At 58.5% G+C, this 16378-nt stretch overlaps 1 protein-coding gene across 4 annotated transcripts in view; it reads left to right on the plus strand.

The window, feature by feature from the left end:
• PTPRN2 (protein tyrosine phosphatase receptor type N2) overlaps positions 1–16378 on the plus strand; it is a 689065-nt gene that overhangs the window by 666912 nt on the left and 5775 nt on the right. For all 4 annotated transcript variants that reach the window (XM_060305028.1, XM_030854362.2, XM_060305029.1 and 1 more), the window contains 2 exons: positions 520–584; positions 13494–13567. In XM_060305028.1, the coding sequence (XP_060161011.1) occupies positions 520–584; positions 13494–13567 (139 nt within the window). The remainder of the gene's footprint in view (positions 1–519; positions 585–13493; positions 13568–16378) is intronic.

Raw genomic sequence — 16378 nt, forward strand, 5'->3', positions numbered from 1 at the left:
CTCCCTTCCCCTCCCCTCCCCTTCCCCCTCCCCTCCACTCCCCTCCACTCCCCTCCCCTTCTCTTCCCCTCCCCCTCCCCTCCCCTCCCCTTCCCTCCCCTCCCCCTCCCCTCCCCTCCCCTCCCCTTCCCTCCCCTCCCCCTCCGCTCCCCCTCCCCTCCCTCCCCTCCCCTCCCCCTCCCCTCCACTCCCCTCCACTCCCCTCCCCTCCACTCCCCTCCCCCTCCCCTCCCCCTCCCCTCCCCTCCCCTCCCCCTCCCCTCCCTCCCCTCCCCTCCCCCTCCCCTCCCTCCCCTCCCCTCCCCCTCCCCTCCCCTCCCCCTCCATTCCCATCCTCCTCCCCTCTCCCACCCTGACCCCCCTCACCCCCTTTCTTTCTCTTCCTCTCCAATTCTCCACCCTGCCCTCCTCTCCTCTCATGGGCCCCCCTTGAGCACAGAGGCAAGGTGCCATCGTTGGCGTGTGGGGAGTGGGGACAGCGTGGTGCGTGTGTCCTCATCTCTCTCCTTCTATTGACAGTGACGGCGCGGGCAGGAGCGGCACCTACATCCTGATCGACATGGTTCTCAATAAGATGGCCAAAGGTAAGGCTCGGAGCGGGGCTGCTCTGTGTGGCTCAGAGCCGGCTGGGGTTGCCATGGCAACCTCGGTGCAGCAGTCACAGAAATCCTCGGGGAAAATTAGCCTGAGCCGCAGGAAGGCTGTTTGCGGCAAAGCGCGTCCATTTCTAAGGTTCCTCCTTCGTCACCTCCGCCCGGGGTCGCACACTGGGCTCAGCGCACAGTCGGTGACGCGTGAGTGCTCGCTGAGGACGTCCTGTGTTAACACCAGGAGTGAGGAGAAGGCAGCCCTGATCTTCCAGCGTTTCAGCAGCTCAGAATAGCCTTAAATCCTCCCTGTTATTCAAACTATATCTGCAAAATTCAGAGCCACCTAAAATCTCTTGGAGTGAGTGTCTCTAAAATAGGTCACCTTTGGATGCCCCTTTGTAACATCGTTTTAGCACATGAATCGCTCTCCGTGGTCCTGGGCCTTTCCCTCCTAAAGACAGTGTCCGGGGACTTGGGGTTAGAGTGCTGTGATCTGAGCACAGACCTGGGATGAGTTCATGGCTTGGGTGGAGTTTAACCCATGAGAGTGCAGGGACCAAACGGGGCTGGGGCTCCCCAGGCGTGGTCCACAGGACAAACCCGTGAGGTGTCCCCTTAGAGGCCAGTAGTCAACTGGGAGAAGATTCTCTCAGACCCGCCTCTGGGAGAACCACGCACCCGTCAGCAGGGAGACCCTAACCTGGCCTGAAAAGGCGCTTCCTTGTTCTTGAGCTGCCTGTCAGCCTCCAGGGAACTTGGGCAGGAAACACTGCGATGAGTGACGTCTTACGGTCTCCTTCCCACCTGTGAAAACGTCTTCCTCTCCACGTTGACACACACTCACGCACACACGCACACGTGTGTTCTTAGCTAGGGCACCCACCTTCCAGGACGCCCACCCTTCATCCTGTGCCTGCAGTAAGAGCAGACACTGATTACAGAAAGGGATTTCTATACATTGTCACACCACTGTCAGCAGCTCTGAAACAGGCATCTTTCTTACTCCATGTCTCCTGGTTAAAAGAAAAACAGAACACATCTTTAGCCCAAGGATATCGACGTGTGAGGATAAAATAAGAGCCATTGTGTTACACACGAGGACTAGAGAGCTTGAGCGTTTCCAGCCCTACAGCTGGTAAGCATGTGACCAGCCGGGACCCAGGACTGGCCCCCTTGTGCCGCAGGCTCCCTGCCGGCTCCGGGGCGGGGAGGCGGGGGTGCGGGACGGTGGGCCGGGCTCACACCACCAGAGACCGTATTTCACGCCCTGAAGTAGCTCTGAGCTGTGATGTGCAAACAAAGAAACAACGAAGCAAATGCAAATGCTCTGACGGTGCTTTTTAATAACATGTTTTGGCCTTAGATCCAAAAAGCTAACTTTTTTGGCGGAAAGGTCATTTGTTCCTCGTCCAGTAATGCCTCTGTGTCCCATCGACTGTATCTGTCTCTTCATTTGCAAACGCGCCGTCACTCCGAGCCGGCAGCCCACAGCGGAATTCCTGCTTCTCCCCCATCCTGCTCCCCTGTCTGCTGTCACATGTAGCGTTTCCCCGTCTATCAAACCAAATGCCTTCCGAGTATGCAGATCCCCTTGCGTGTTTGAGGTGCCGCCTTTGTGTGTAAGCAAGTGACACAGGAACCCACTGCGTATACACCGTGTGGCATGGCGCCCGGCTTGTCCCAAGGACAGGCGCCCCAGCGGTACCGGTACCGGTACCGGGGCGGGGGGAATACCCGGGTGTCCACGCAGCAGGTGTGAGGGCACCTGGAGCAGGACAGTGCCGCAGCCCCGGGGGCGGGGCCGACTCCATCCCGGCTGCCCCCTGCCCCGCCTGCCCCTGGGCCCGAGGTGCCTGCCCCGTCCTGTCAAATCCCACTTGAGGCTCGGCTGCGGCAACAGTGCGAGCCCAGCCATGTGGAACTGACCCGGGAGGGCGGTCTCCAGGCTCTTTCAGAGATTGGTCACCCCTCATTCTGCCCCTGACCTGCTCCCCTCTGCCCGGGGGCCCGCGCTGTGAAATCCCCTGACCCGGGGCCCAGGCTGCAGTCTCGGGCCAGATCAAAGGGCAGGGCGGCCCCTCGGCCTGCGAGGTGGGCCTTTCCCAGGCCGCCCCGGCGAGCGGCCGCCGGGGTTTCGTTCTGGGCCGGGCTCGCGGGGCCGGGCGGCCAGGGCCACCTTTGTCTGGCCTGAGAAGCCGGAGGCCCGTGCTGCCGGCCCGCGTTCATCAAATGATCAAAGGCTCTGGGCCTGGACACGAAGCCTTTCTTCCTGTTCCCTTTTTCTTAAAGGAATGAATTGCAGGAGGACCGAAGAATGCCTCTCCCAAGCTGTCCTGCAGCCCGGCGCCTGCGTCGGCCCTGGGCTCTGAGGCTGGCCGGGGACACTCGGGCAGCCCAGCCAGCCACAGCCTGGAGCCTGGGCCGGGCACACGGGCTTCGGGGAGTAAAGCCTTTGATGCAGCAGGAATCATAAGGGGCTTTCGGCACCGTCTGGTCTGTCAGCGAGCAGACAGGATGCGGCTGGAAGTCTGAGTTGGGGGGCTGGTTCTCTGCCCGGGTTTGTGGCGGCAAAGTCAGGGGTCAACCTGTAAAATTCTTCCACACGTTTTTCCCGTGGCTGCGAACACGCGTCTAACTCGGGCTAATATTTTGGGTCAGAATCAGGGTTCGGTAGCGTTCCTCTCTCACCTAGGGACTGAGCTCAGACGTAGCAATGTTGGTTTTGCAGCCGAGATATTCTCCAAGCTTGTGCCTCTTACGTTTTTGTCCGTGACCTCTCTTTGCCCAGGGTCACCACAATTTTTCAAACAAATGGAAAGCACCAGGCGGATGGTGGGGCTTCCCGAGGACCACATGTGCTGGGTCACCTGGAGGTGGCCTCACGGGCTGTCCCTCACCGGGGGCCACGGAGGAAGCCCCACCTCTGGGAAGCTGGACGTGCCGCCCTGAGCCTCCCGGCTCCTGGGGTGTCCGCAGGCCTGGACTGTCCTGGGGGCCTGTTCCTGTCGTTTGGCAGGAACTGCAGCAGGACTGGGATTTCATGGTGTGACGTGGGGTGCCGGCCCGAGTCGGCAGGTGCGCCTGGAGACGCCTCTTAAGCTTGCATCGGCCGCGAGTTCGTCCTAAGCGGTCTCAGCACGGAGTGTGAAGGGATGTGCAGCGCCCGCGTGGCCGTCTGTCCAGCTCCCGGTCTCCATCCTCAGGAAGCTCGTCTTCCTTACTATGTCCCTGTCACGTGGTGGCGTCAGTAAGCATCTCCTCATGCACAATCTCCATCGTGCCTCCTGTGTCTGTGACTCTGACAGCTCTTGGGACCTCACATGAGTGGAATCAGACAGTGTGTGCCCTTCTGTGCCTCGCTTATGTCACTGAGCATCACGTCCTCAAGGTGCACCGGGTTGGAGCCAGTGGCAGGATTTCCTTCCTGCTGAGGCTGAATGACGTTCCGTTGCAGGGGTGGGGACCACGGGTAGCTTATCCGTCATCCATCTGTAGACACTCGGGTCGCTTCCACCTTTCAGCTGTTGAATTAATGCTGCTACGATCGTGGGTGTGCAAACATCTCTTTGAGCTTCTGCTTTCAGTTCTTTGGGGTTATACACCCCGTGTGGAATTGCTGGATCGCATGGCAGTTTTATTTCTAATTTCTTGAGGACCCTCCGTACTGTTTTCCACGGCAGCTGCACCATTTTCCATTCCCACCAACAGTGCATAAGGAAGGGCTCCAGTTCCCACACCCCCTTCAACACTTGTGTCATTTTCTGGGGTTTTGATAGTAGCCATCCTCATGGCTGGGAAGCAGCATCTCGCTGTGGGTTTGCTTTGCATTTTCCTAAGGACTAGAGATGTTGAGCACCTTTTCGTGTGTGTCAACCATTTGGACATTTTCTTTGGAGAAGTGTCTATTCAAGTTCCTTGCCCATTTTTTAATTGGGCTGTTTGGTTTTTTGTCATTGAGGTGTAGGAGTTCTTTATATATTGTGAATATTAAACCCTTATCAGATGTGTGATTTGCAAATATTTTCTCCCATTCTGGGAGAAGTAACACTTCGTGGCTCGTTGAACTTTTAAAACCCAGCACTCCCCCAGAGCTGCACTGTTCAGGGCATTAGCCATCAGCCACGTGTGGCAACTTACATGATAAGATTGAAACGCTGACCACATGCCAGGCGCCCCAATACACAGGTGCCCGGGGGCTGCCAAACAGGCGGTGCAGACGGAAAACGCGCCCGTAACGGGAAGTTCCGTTGGGTGGCCGTGCTCCAGGGAGCAGAGCTGAAGGTGGTCGTCCACGTGTGTCCGGTCCTCCATCTCTTCTGTCTCTCGGCCCTGCTCCCTCCGTCCCTTCCTCTGTGGCCTTGGACTGGCCTCCCCGCTCGCTCCTGTGCCCGTCTCTTCTGCACACAGTGGTCAGCAGGATGTTAAAGAGAGAGATCTCGGGAGGCCCCACGTGTTCGTAGCCCCTCTCTCTGGGCCACGCCGGCTCCTTCCTGCAGAACCCAGGACCCGGCCCTGCTCTGCGGGGGACGTGCCCCCCACTCCCTTTCCCCACTCGTGGACCCTGCTGTCCCCCTCGGCCACCATCGCGGTATCGTTCCCCCTTTTGGCAAATACGGGCTGAACCACAGAAGTGTGTTCCAGCCTAGTACTTACTGAGCACCCAGAATACGTGGTGAGCAAGGGAACGATCTGCCCTCCTGGGCTTTACACTCCATGCGGAGAAGCAGGTGGGGGCTGCAGCTGTGACTTGGGGCCCCGGGATGCAGGGGCAGTGGCAGGGTCACTTCGCCCCACGCCTGTCACAGAGCCCCGTACGCGTCTGTAGCCCGTTCCTCACAGCCCCAAGGGGCCCTGAGGGCTCATTTATTCCGACACTTGGTTGCAAACTGAGGAAGCAGATCCCCAGAGGTTTGGTGACGTGCCGGAAAGCAACCAGCTGGCCAGCCTGATGCGGAGCCTGGTCTTTCTGCAAATGGCAGAGCCCAAGAGCTTAGGGGGCGGCACTACAGAGGCACGGCCAGGCTGCGCGGTCTGGGGACAGGGGCGGAGCAGAAACTCCGCCAGGGAGGGGAGACAGAGGTCAGACCACGGGGACCTGGAACCACAGGCTCGCTGACCGGATCCATCTGGAGCCGCTGGGGAAGGAGGACGTGCAGTGGGTCCCAGCAGGATCGACTTGGTGCCGCTGGATTCAAGGGCTGGAGCGGGCAGGACCCCAGGGGTCTATGTGCACAGGGGTCTGCACAAAGGGCCGAGCCCGCCCCTGGCCATGACCGTGCACGTGGACGGCGCTTCTACAGACAAGACTAACTGGGAGAAGCAGGCTGCACAGAGCAAGGCACGTCGAGGGGGGAACGTCTTGTTTTTATGTCTGTGGCTGAAACATGAAGACCCAGCAGAGAATGAATTCTACGGACCAGTCTGCCTCCAGTGTGGCTTCCAGGTGGTGACGCCTCGTCTTCAGCGCATGCAGGTTTCAGGCTGAAAAAAGTGTCCAGAACAGGGTGGGGTGGGGAGGCCTTTCCTTTACCTGGAGAACTTGTGTCCCATGAGGTGACGGGTGGATACTTCCTCCCTGGTCTGTTCATCTGGCCAGTTGGAGCTGAGGCTCGGCTGGGGACAGGGGTCCCGGGAGCAGTATCGCTGGGGGTGTGACCCAGGCCCGGTGACACGATAGATGAGGGACTAATAGGCGAGACACGAGACAAAATGGGACAGTCGTTCCTGGAAAACATCCTAAGCCCGTCTTACCCGGGTCCTCTCGTGAACCACAGTGCAGCCCGTAATCGCACACTTTACCTCCTAAATGGTCTCTATCCTGTGGCTCATTCCTGGGCAGGTAAAGCTGACGGTTCTGTGCTCTCTGACCTGCTGATGGGCGGACAGGGGCCCCGTGGACTTTGGCACCGCAGGGGGCACTCCTGGCCGGTGTGGAACCCCCTGCATCTCATGGGTCAGATCTGCTCACGTGGCTTCTCTTCCCTCCTGAGTCACCCGTGGACACGGTCCCACGCGGCCGATGAGAAGCCGGGAGACCTGGCTGGACCCCACCCGACGCCGGTCCAGGGCCGTCCCTCCCATGCGCGCTTCCTTTGCCCGGAAGAGCGACAGCCAGCTTGTCGCCCAGGTTTTCCTCTCTCTGGTCCCCAAACCCAGACTGGCCCCCCACCCCGTCCCCGTGAGCATCGCCACCGTCCGTCCTGCTGGCCCCTGGCCCCTGGCTGGCCATGTTTGGCAGGGTCGCCACGGCTTGGAGGCCACGAGAGTCCTTCAGCATTGCTGGCTGCCCGCCGCCCCAGAGTCTCCCTACCCCGGAGGCCCCGGAGGCCCAGCAAAGCTGCCCTGGCCCCTCTCAGCAGCAGCTCGCGGCTCCTCCCCAGACAGTGAGGGTCCATCCCCTCTCCTGCCAAAGACCCCTCGTCCCTCCCTGGTGGCAGGAGGTCCCCGCGCACAGCAACCCCGGTCGTGGGGCAGCGACGGCTCAAACACTGTGAAGTAGGACCCTGAGGCCTGTGCCCTGGCTGAGCGGCCGCGCTCTGCGGGTGGGCAGTGGCGTTGAGGACCACGCCTCTGTCACTTTGCATTAGTGACCCTCCCGAAAACTCCTGCCACAGTCGCGTGAACTTGTGTTAGAGCGTCTGGGACAAGTGCTGACCGTCTGTGTCGTCCTTATGACCTCGTGGTGCCCGATGAGGCCTCCCCGGACCCTGCCTCTCCTTTCCTGGGCGGAGGCGGTGCGAGGAATCCAAGGACCGTGGTCCCTGTGCTGCCGTCAGCTGGGTAACTAAGTAGCCCCGTCCCGGCCAGGCCACGGGGCCGGCCGCACCCTCAGTTTCTGAACCAGACGTAGACTCGGGGGCCGAGGTGGGAGGAGGGGCACCGAGAGCCTTCGATGGGGGTTTTGTGAGTGGCTGAGAGCCCAGCTCCCCTGGAGCACTTGGCCTCGGCTCAAGGGTAACAAGGGCCCAGCCCCTCGGGGCGGCCATCGGTCCCACGAGGCCCGGCCGCCTGCCCGCCCTCCTGCCCCTGTGCTCTGATCATATGGGGGCTCAGGAGTGTGTCTGTGGCCCCAAGTGCAAGACCCTGGGCGGCACGGGAGGGCCGCCTCAGAGCCCCCCTGCTCCCCTGAGACTCCCGTGTCACTGTGGGCTCCCAGCCTCTTCCCTGCAGCCACGGACATCACCCGGATGACCCACCCCTCGTCCCCTTCGTAACTCTGACCCGTCCACTGAGGACCTGAGTGTGTCCTGGGGCTTGTGCGTCCTACGTGGTTCCTTGTCACGTGGGTGGAACCGGGAGGTAGTGAGGTCCCCGCCATCAGCTTCCCATGCACGCGCTGTGTCCACGACGCCTGCCTTCCCGGGGCGGGTGGTGATCTGAACGGCGTGCTCGTGGCCGTCACGTCCATCTCTTCTTACAAGTTTAACAGTCGCCCCTTCCTGACGCCCTCTTTTTTTTTTGACGCCCTCTTTCTTAACCGCTGTGCACTCGCATGCACTTGGGTGCCGGGTGGTTCTCAGCGTCGATGCTGCCGGTACCTGCGCAGCGTCATAGGTGCTCTGGCGCCTCGTTGAACATCTCAGGATGCGTCACACAATTCCGACGCCGCCTGGAGCGTGAGTGATGGCAACTTTACAGGCGTACACCCAGTCCTGCTTTTGTTTCCTTGTATTTTTTTAGAAAGATCTGGAGGCATCCTAGCTTCTCCTGAAAAATGATTTCGAATTTGTTTTTAAAAACATGAAAAATACCTAGTTTGTTTGGGTTCTGAGGTACTTGATTTTCAAGTGGATATGATGCCAGTTTGTCTCCTTTGATCCCAGTGAAACCTTGTGAAAGGGAGATGATCATTAATCTAGAAAGCCAGCAAAAAGTCTTCCTTTTTAATTTTGATGAATCTTCAGTCGATTCAGAGCATCTGGAAACATGAAGTAGAAACTGCTCGGCACGGAAGACCCAGGACAGAGTGTGTGCGTGTGCGTGTGTGCGTGCGCACCGTGGGGGAGTGTGTGGGAACGCGCCCACGTGTGTGCACAGTGGGAGGCCAGGGTCTGGAGGCGGCACCTGCACCCAGAGACACCCAGAGGCGGGAGGAGGGCCGCCCTCCGGCTGTGGTGCTCCCTGACTCGCGGTGCCTGGGGTCAAGGCTCGGTCATCCTGCTGACCCAGAGGGAGCCCCAGCTGTGACATCCAGCCCTGCCGGTTGCAGGGGTGAGGCCTCGCGCTGTCCCTGCCCACCCCTGCTCAGCCCTTCCTTCCCAAACGGAGCTCGACCAAAGACCACAGACTCTCGGGACCCAGCTCGGCGCCCAGACAGCTCTGGCTTCGTCCTGGGACATAGGCGGTGCCCCTTGCGGGCTCACGACCGTCACCGCTCTTCCTTCGCCCCTTTAGGTGTGTTTAGCAAGGAGCAGAGCTTTCCTCAGTTCTCCCAGAGGGTGGAATTGAGACAATTTCCTCCTGCAAAATAAAGGCCTCTCTCTCTCGTGCGCTTGACGCATGAGGGCTTTTTTTAACAAGAAAAAAGGATACATTGCGTCCCTGCGGTTTGCAAGACCTTCTGGTAAAAACTCTGCAACAAAATGTATTTCTGTTTATTACGTGACGTTGCTGAGGACGCTGTGGCCGCAGAGGACGGGGAGAGACAAGGGCGCCCCGTGCACTAGCCAGCAGTCACCGGGGGAGTCAGAGCAAGCCTCGTAGGAGGTGCCAGGGGCCCGTTCGCTTGGCTTTCTTTCACTCTGAATTGGCTCTCGCATCCTAAGAAACTGTTTTAATATTGTGCTAATACTAAGTTCTTTCAGTGTTTCTTGTTTGATGACGAATACTTTTTTATCTAAAGCTTAAAAACCCCTGTTGTCTTAAAAATGTATTTAACCAATAATGTGAACTTCGGCGCCAATGCCCCCCACCGCACCGAGCACACTGGGAAGCCGCAGCGGCAGCCCTTCGTGTGTGTTGGCCGGTGCTCAGGGTGGCGACGGGCCAGTGTCTCTCAGGACCCCGCCGGCCACTCCGGCCTCGAGTCTGCAGCGCACCTGCTGGGTCACTGGTGCTGGGAAAGGTGGGTCAGACTGACTCACAGGCGCCCTGTGCGGTGCTGGGCCCAAGTGCTCAGGCTGCCTCTGTCTATGCTGTACATTCATGGAATCAGCTTCGACCGACCGCAGGATGACTTAAATAAGCACATACGTTCCTCTCGCATCCAAATAGCTTCTCCAGTAGAAAATGCCAGAAACCTCTCCCTGAAATCACACCCCATCTTCTGTCCGGGTTTTATTTGCATCTGTTATAAGTAATTCCTCAACTAGTCACATGCTTTTCGACCTGAGCACCGCACCTCATGTGTCTGTTCGCCTGGACCTTGACATGCGATCAGCAAAATGGGATTTGTAGAGAGCATTCCATTTTAAAAGCACTAGAGGGAGCTTCCTAGCTATTGGGGGATTTAAATAAATCCTTTTACCTTCAGTAAAGCCTGTTATAAGGTGAAGAGGACGCACCCCCCTCCCTGCAGCCCCAAGGCTCTGGTTTACAAACGCAGACTGTGTGTCTCGTGCACCTCAGGGTTACCAGGATTGCCGGGGTCACCGAACAGGATGCAGGGCCGTGCCTCCCGCCCCTCATAGAAGATCCTGCGTGTGTGTTCTGTTAAAACTTCTCTCTCCACACACACTTCAGATGACTAACTCTCCTCCATCCTAACACGCGGGGAGACAGCAGCCGTCCACGTCGGACACTGATCTACCTGATGAATCCATTGCTTCTCTATTTGCAGCGCCGTACGGTTTCATAAGCTTCAATTTGATTCCCTCCACTGTTGAGCCTTGGCTTCAGGCTAAGCGTGATCTGAGACGTGGTCCCCGGGCGTTTCGCGTTCCCCAGACCCTGTCTAGGGAAAACCTAAGTAGGCCTTCTCCTTCCTCTGTCAGCGGTCGTCCGAAGGAGAGTGCAGTGAAGAGAGAGGTTTCGTCCGTAGCACCTGATCAGAGCGTCACCCGGTGGCCCTGCGGTCTCCCCACGGAGCTGCCTTCAGAGGGGACCTGCACGTGGCCCCAGGCAGAGCCCTGCAGAGTCGCTCCAGGGTGACGGAGGAGGGACGGGGGGTTCGGAACGTCATGCTGGTTCTCTTGTTCAGACTAGCCCTTCGGAGGAAAAGGGCTGTTGAAAGAGTCTTTCAAACGAGTTTCAAGGACTAAAAACGCTGCCCTGAGCAACCTTAAAAAGTGGGGGGTTAAGTCTGGACCCCTCAGATTTTGTTTTTAAAGGACTAGGATCGTCTCTGAGCTGATGAATCAACCTCCACTCCACACCTCGTTCTCCTGGCGTCCACGGGACGGGAGGACAGAGCTGCCCAGAGATAGCACTTCTCCCAGAAGGCTCTGCTCACAGAATCCGCGGGGTCACATTCACTGAGCAGCTGATACGTCCTGTGCATCGCGCGGTCACCACGCGCTGCCTCACGGCTCCCCGCGAGGCCCCTCGCTGCTCTGCTCCCACTGGAGCTTCGCGCCCGCCCCGGACGCGCCCAGGTGGAGTTTGCTGTGTCCTGCCCACAGTCGGGCCTCTTCACGCTTGGAATTAAACTGCAGCAGCAGCAGCTCCGTGCTGCGTCCAGAGGGGCCACCCTGACCCGGCAGCTGGGTGTTTCTGGGGGGACGAGAACTCAGGTCTCGGGTGAGACACCCCCTCCCTTGCTCGCTCTCCACGTAGGACTTCACTTTCTTAAGGCAAACCTGTGGTTTGAAGAAGCCCATTTCCGTGTTCCTTTGGGGAGATGAGGAGGCAGGTTCCTGGCACAGGGGCTCCTCGGGGGGCCGCTGCACACGTGGCCGGGGGACCCCCCCGTAGCTCCTCTTTCACCCACTGTTTCAGGCTGTTCTGGGCTCACAGGTCCCCCCCAAACAAGACTGTACATCTTGTGACCTTGTCAGCTTTCGAAAACTTCTGACACCTTCAGAGGAGCCTTCAGGCAAACAGAAGGAGACCCTGTCTTCCACCTGGACGAGTTTCTCGGCGGATCCCCCAGAAAGAAAGACTTCCTAGAAAGACTTTGACTTAAGAGTCGGGGGGGCTTGGGGTGTTCCCATACCCGACGGAGGGCGTTCATTGTCTGGAAGGATGGCCAGCTTAGATGTGATGAGCTCATGCCACACTGTCCCCACACCTCGAGGCACTCGGACTGGCCACCGTGCTGGCCGAGGGAGGTCAGCCCGGATCCTGGCCTCCCGGTCTCAGCGACTTACTGCCGGATTCCCAATACTCGTGGCAGTTTCCCTGATGCGAGCACAGCACCTGGTTGGAATGTGTTTCCTCCCAGCCGCCCCCACCTTCCCTCCAGCCGCCAGCCCCTCCCACTTCAGGCACCCTCTCCCTGAGACAGTGTGCGGTCCCCCCACCTTCCCTCCCACCCTCATCCGTGTCCCCAGCGGCATCTCCCTGCCACTCGGAAAAAGGCTCTGGCAGCTCAGCTGTCACCCACGTGGGCCTCAGGCCTCCAGGATGAACCAGGGCACTAAGGCTGCCGCGGCCTTGGACGTTTTCAGGCGCGCCTCCCAGCTCCCGGCCAAGGGCAGGGCTGTGCACACGCAGGTGTGATGGAAGTGGGAGACCAGAGCCGTCCTGGTGGCCACCAGCCCGGTCTCGCTTCCACATCTGGGTCCGATGAGCATGGCTACCTGCTCTGCGTGACCGGGACGAGCCTCAGTTTCCCCTGAACAGGGAGTGGTGACAGTTCTGGCACCATGAGACAAAATGCTGCACGTGACATGCGCTTACTGGGGGTTGGTGGGGGGTCCCGGCTGACTTCAGAGGTGCGCCCCGCCCAAGCCCCCAGCATTTGACAGGATTGCACAGCAGACGTGAGATGCTCCCCTCGAACCGTAAGAAGCTCGCGAGCTCGGGACCCGGTCTCGTTTGTTGTCCAGCTACCAAAGGACCTAGCGAGATGCAAAAGCAAGAACATACGCGGAATCCGTAAGGTTACATTTTTAAACTCAAATAGTAGTATTTCTGTGGCACCCAAGTCACCTGGTGTCAGGTGGGTGCGTCTGTAGGAGGGGATCTAGGCCACACGACTAACCCGTGAGCACGTGGGGCGTCCTGACCTTTTCTTAACATTTGGAACACACTTCTAACAGGCAGGGAACTCTGCCTTTAGAAGCCAACATTTAGATGTATAAGATTAGTTCTCTGAATAAAAATCCTATGCAATAGAAATTAAAGTTTATATGCTACTTCCTATGACTTAAAACATTGTTGGGGGCCTTCCCTGATGGTCCAGTGGTTAAGACTTCGCCTTCCAATGCAGGAGGTGCGGGTTCGATCCCTGGTCAGGGAATTAATTAATTAATTAATCCCACATGCCTCGCGGCCAAAAAACCGAAACATAAAATGGAAGCAATATTGTAACAAATTCAATAAAGACTTTAAAAATGGTTCACATCAAAAATATCTTTAAAAAAAAATTCGTGGGCGTTCCCTGGTGGCCTAGTGGGTAGGATTCCGGGCTTTCACAGCTGTGGCCCGGGTTCAATCCCTGGTCAGGGAACTGAGATCCCGCAAGCTGTGCAGCACAGCCAAACAAAATAAAAGTCTTAAAATGCCACCAAAAAAAAAAAAAAATCAAGAAAGCCTTAGTCGCTCCTGGCGACAGCTTGCTGTGGGTATCTATATGGGCATCTGATAACATTTTTCAGCCCAGCCTTCTTGAATCAATGCTAATGAAAGCCGCCTTGCCCTGTTTTCTTGTGTGAACCCTGAAACTGCCTGCCAGCCGGGCAGCTGAGGGATGACTGTCGTTGTCATTTGGCCGCTGGGCCCTGAGGGACCCGGCAGCAGGCGAGGGACGCAGAGCGCGGGTTGTCTTGTGCCTGGGCTGAGCCCCGTTTGTGTTTGTTGCAGGCGCTAAAGAGATCGACATCGCCGCGACGCTGGAGCACTTGAGGGACCAGAGGCCACGCATGGTTCAGACAAAGGTACTGTCGGCCAGTCCTCGGGGCTGCCAGGGCTTTGCGGGGGTGGGTCTTTGTGTGGAGGTTTTCTCGAGAGGAGCGAGGGTCAGGCCGGCTGGCCCCCCCCAGGCCAGGGCCGCACGGGGCAGGACGCGGGCAGCGCCTCCCTGCAGGGTCGAGGGCAGCTCCGGCAGCAGCCACATTTCAGCCTGAGCAGGTGCAGTCGGGCCTCAGGCCCTGGGAACTCTCCATGTGCCAGGTTTGGGGAGGGAAGGGAGAACGTTGCAGTTTTATAGTCAGAGGTCAGTGATAAACGCCGGCACCCCTGCGTGGAATGTTCTGCGTTCATGCCACGTTCTGCCCACCTCCCGTATTTCCAGCTCCCACAGCTGCAGCTCTGCCGTGCGGTCATCAGGACAGTGGTCACCAGAACGTCCCAGTTGCTGCTGGGTCCCTGAGCACCCTGAGTAGCTCGTGTGCATACTTATTAAAAAGGCCAAGTCTGCAGCAAAAGAGCAAAGACAAAAGATTCCTGGTTGGCCTGGGGTTAGCCAGAGCTAGAAACAGGTCACTGTGATGACCCATTCTCTCAGCATTCCAGACATATCTGTGTCCAGCCACAAACACTCCCACACACCCTGCAGCCGTAAAATAGAAAACCTTCTTCTCAGTGTGGAGTCCCGACCCTCCGCTGCCGTTAGCGCCTCCACCAAAGGCCACAAATCGTGCAAGATGCCCTTGCAAAACCGCTGCTCTGTACTTGAGGAGACTTCAGCTACCGTAAGCTCTCCTGTGAGATCAAGCTGGGCTGTGCTTTGGTGCCTGGTGGTGACGATTCTGGGGCCCCAGTCATCCCGCCTCGGGGTCTCACTGTCCCCCACAAAGGGCAAGCAGTTCTACGCCGTCCCTCCCTCGCTGTCACTGTGCGAAATCAAGCAGGACGGTGCAGTGTCTGAGCCTGAGGGAGAGAGAACAGTAAGTGCCGCCCACTCCGTTGAGGAGGGAGAAGCCAGGAGCCTGGTGAGTCCAGCGAGCACGCTGTGACCTTGGAGATCACTGCAAGGGCCCTTTGGCTGGTTCCGCGTTGTCGAAGCCCCAAGCACTGAGGCAAAACCAGCTTATTCTCCTGTAGACTCAGAAACCTCTTCTGAGTGGGACCAGAGGAAACACTCCGTGGTCAGGATCTCTGCCCAGCCCTGCCCTGTCCAGCTGGCGATCACAGCTGCCCTGATCTCTTCCCGCGTCTGGGCTGGGGCGGGGGGAAGTGGTTTGACGACACCAGCACCGACGGCCCCTCTGTCCCTCCGCTTTATTTCGGGCCCTAGAACGTGCAGCATTGTCACCAGACCCTCCTGTGAGAGTCACTGCACACTGCATGTTTTCTTAGACTTTTTGAAATCTGAAGTTATTTCAGACCTGCAAACACTTGCAGAAAAAATACAAGTAATTCCCGTGTGCCCTTCACCAGCTTCCCACGGTTACGCTTCGTAACCGCGGGGAACAAGCGAGGCCAGGAAGCCGGCACGGATCCGATGCCGCTGACTCACGTACGGCCCGCGTCAGATCTCCCAGGGGCCTTTCTCTGGAGCAGGGTCCCTTCCAGGAGCAGGCACACGGTGCGCTCACTGGTCACGTCCCCCTCGCCGCCTCTGGTGGACGGCACCGTGGCCTTGAGGACCGGCCAGGTCTGGTTGTGCTTCTTGGACTGTCTCTGGCTGGGGTGTGTCTGGTGGTCCTGTGATGGGGTCCGGGTGTGCGTCTTGACAGGAGCGTACCGGAGAAGGTGTGTGACCTCGCTGGAGAGGTGAGCTCGGCCCCTGGGCTCAGGGCGCGGCCGCCAGCATTCCCCGCTGGTCACTCTTTCTCCGTTGGCAGTGGTGGCGTCCCGGGGAGAACTGGACCCTGCTCACACCTGTTTGTTTGCGGTTCAGCTTTACCACACGCGATGCCGTCCCAGTGCCCCGTAGCCCACGGGTTTAGCGCCCGTGGGACTGACCGTGCTGGGGGTAGTGGCCTGGTCATCCAGAAATGCGGGGTTGGTTCACTGTCCTGGACGGTCTGGGCCCTACATGGCCACCGGCAGCTGCACAGCTTCACACGTCCCAGAACCGGGGCTGGGGCAGCGGGGGCGACTTACAGCCAGGAATGAAGAGCTGATTCTATCTCTGGTCAAATCTGCCTTCCATGTCACACCGTTGACTGCTGTGTGAATAGTGCGTAGGACCCTGAATTCAAACCCGTCGCTTCCCTCCTTGCAGCTGGGCCCCTCCCAGGCGGGCCCGTCCGCCCCCCAAGGGCCCAAGGGTCCTCAAAACACACGGACTCTGGGATGGATCTGGGCAGAGTTATTGAGAAGAGGAGCTTCTCTCTAAAACAGAACAGAAAATTTCCTAATACGTTACAAACCCCATTCAGCCCTCTGTGGTCTGCAGCCCGTTGGCCAGAACGAGCCCAAACGGGTGGTTTTCCAGCCCCGCCTGGAGGAAGGGGCCCTGCCCTGTGTTAGCGTCACGTACCTTATGGTCACTAACATTCTGATTTCTTTAAGTGACAAAGGGACACTAGTGGCCAGAGGATTTTGCCCCGACATTCTGGTGCTCCCAGACGGCAGAGGCTGGCAAGCTGTGGCCTCCTGTGTGGACGGACTGCCCCGGACACCCGCCCTTTTCCTGGGCTGCGTGCGAGCTCTCCGAGGCTGCCGGGCAGAGCAGAAATTCAGCTCCTGGAGCCTCAGGGGTAACGCACAGTAAACACACATGCGCCCCCGTTCTTTCTTCATCGACGGCTGCTCTGCCCAGCATCTCACTCCGTGAAACTGAGCTTTCCCTGAAGTTC

This window comes from Globicephala melas, chromosome 9 (assembly GCF_963455315.2).
Source record: "Globicephala melas chromosome 9, mGloMel1.2, whole genome shotgun sequence".
NCBI classification, from domain to species: domain Eukaryota; kingdom Metazoa; phylum Chordata; class Mammalia; order Artiodactyla; family Delphinidae; genus Globicephala; species Globicephala melas.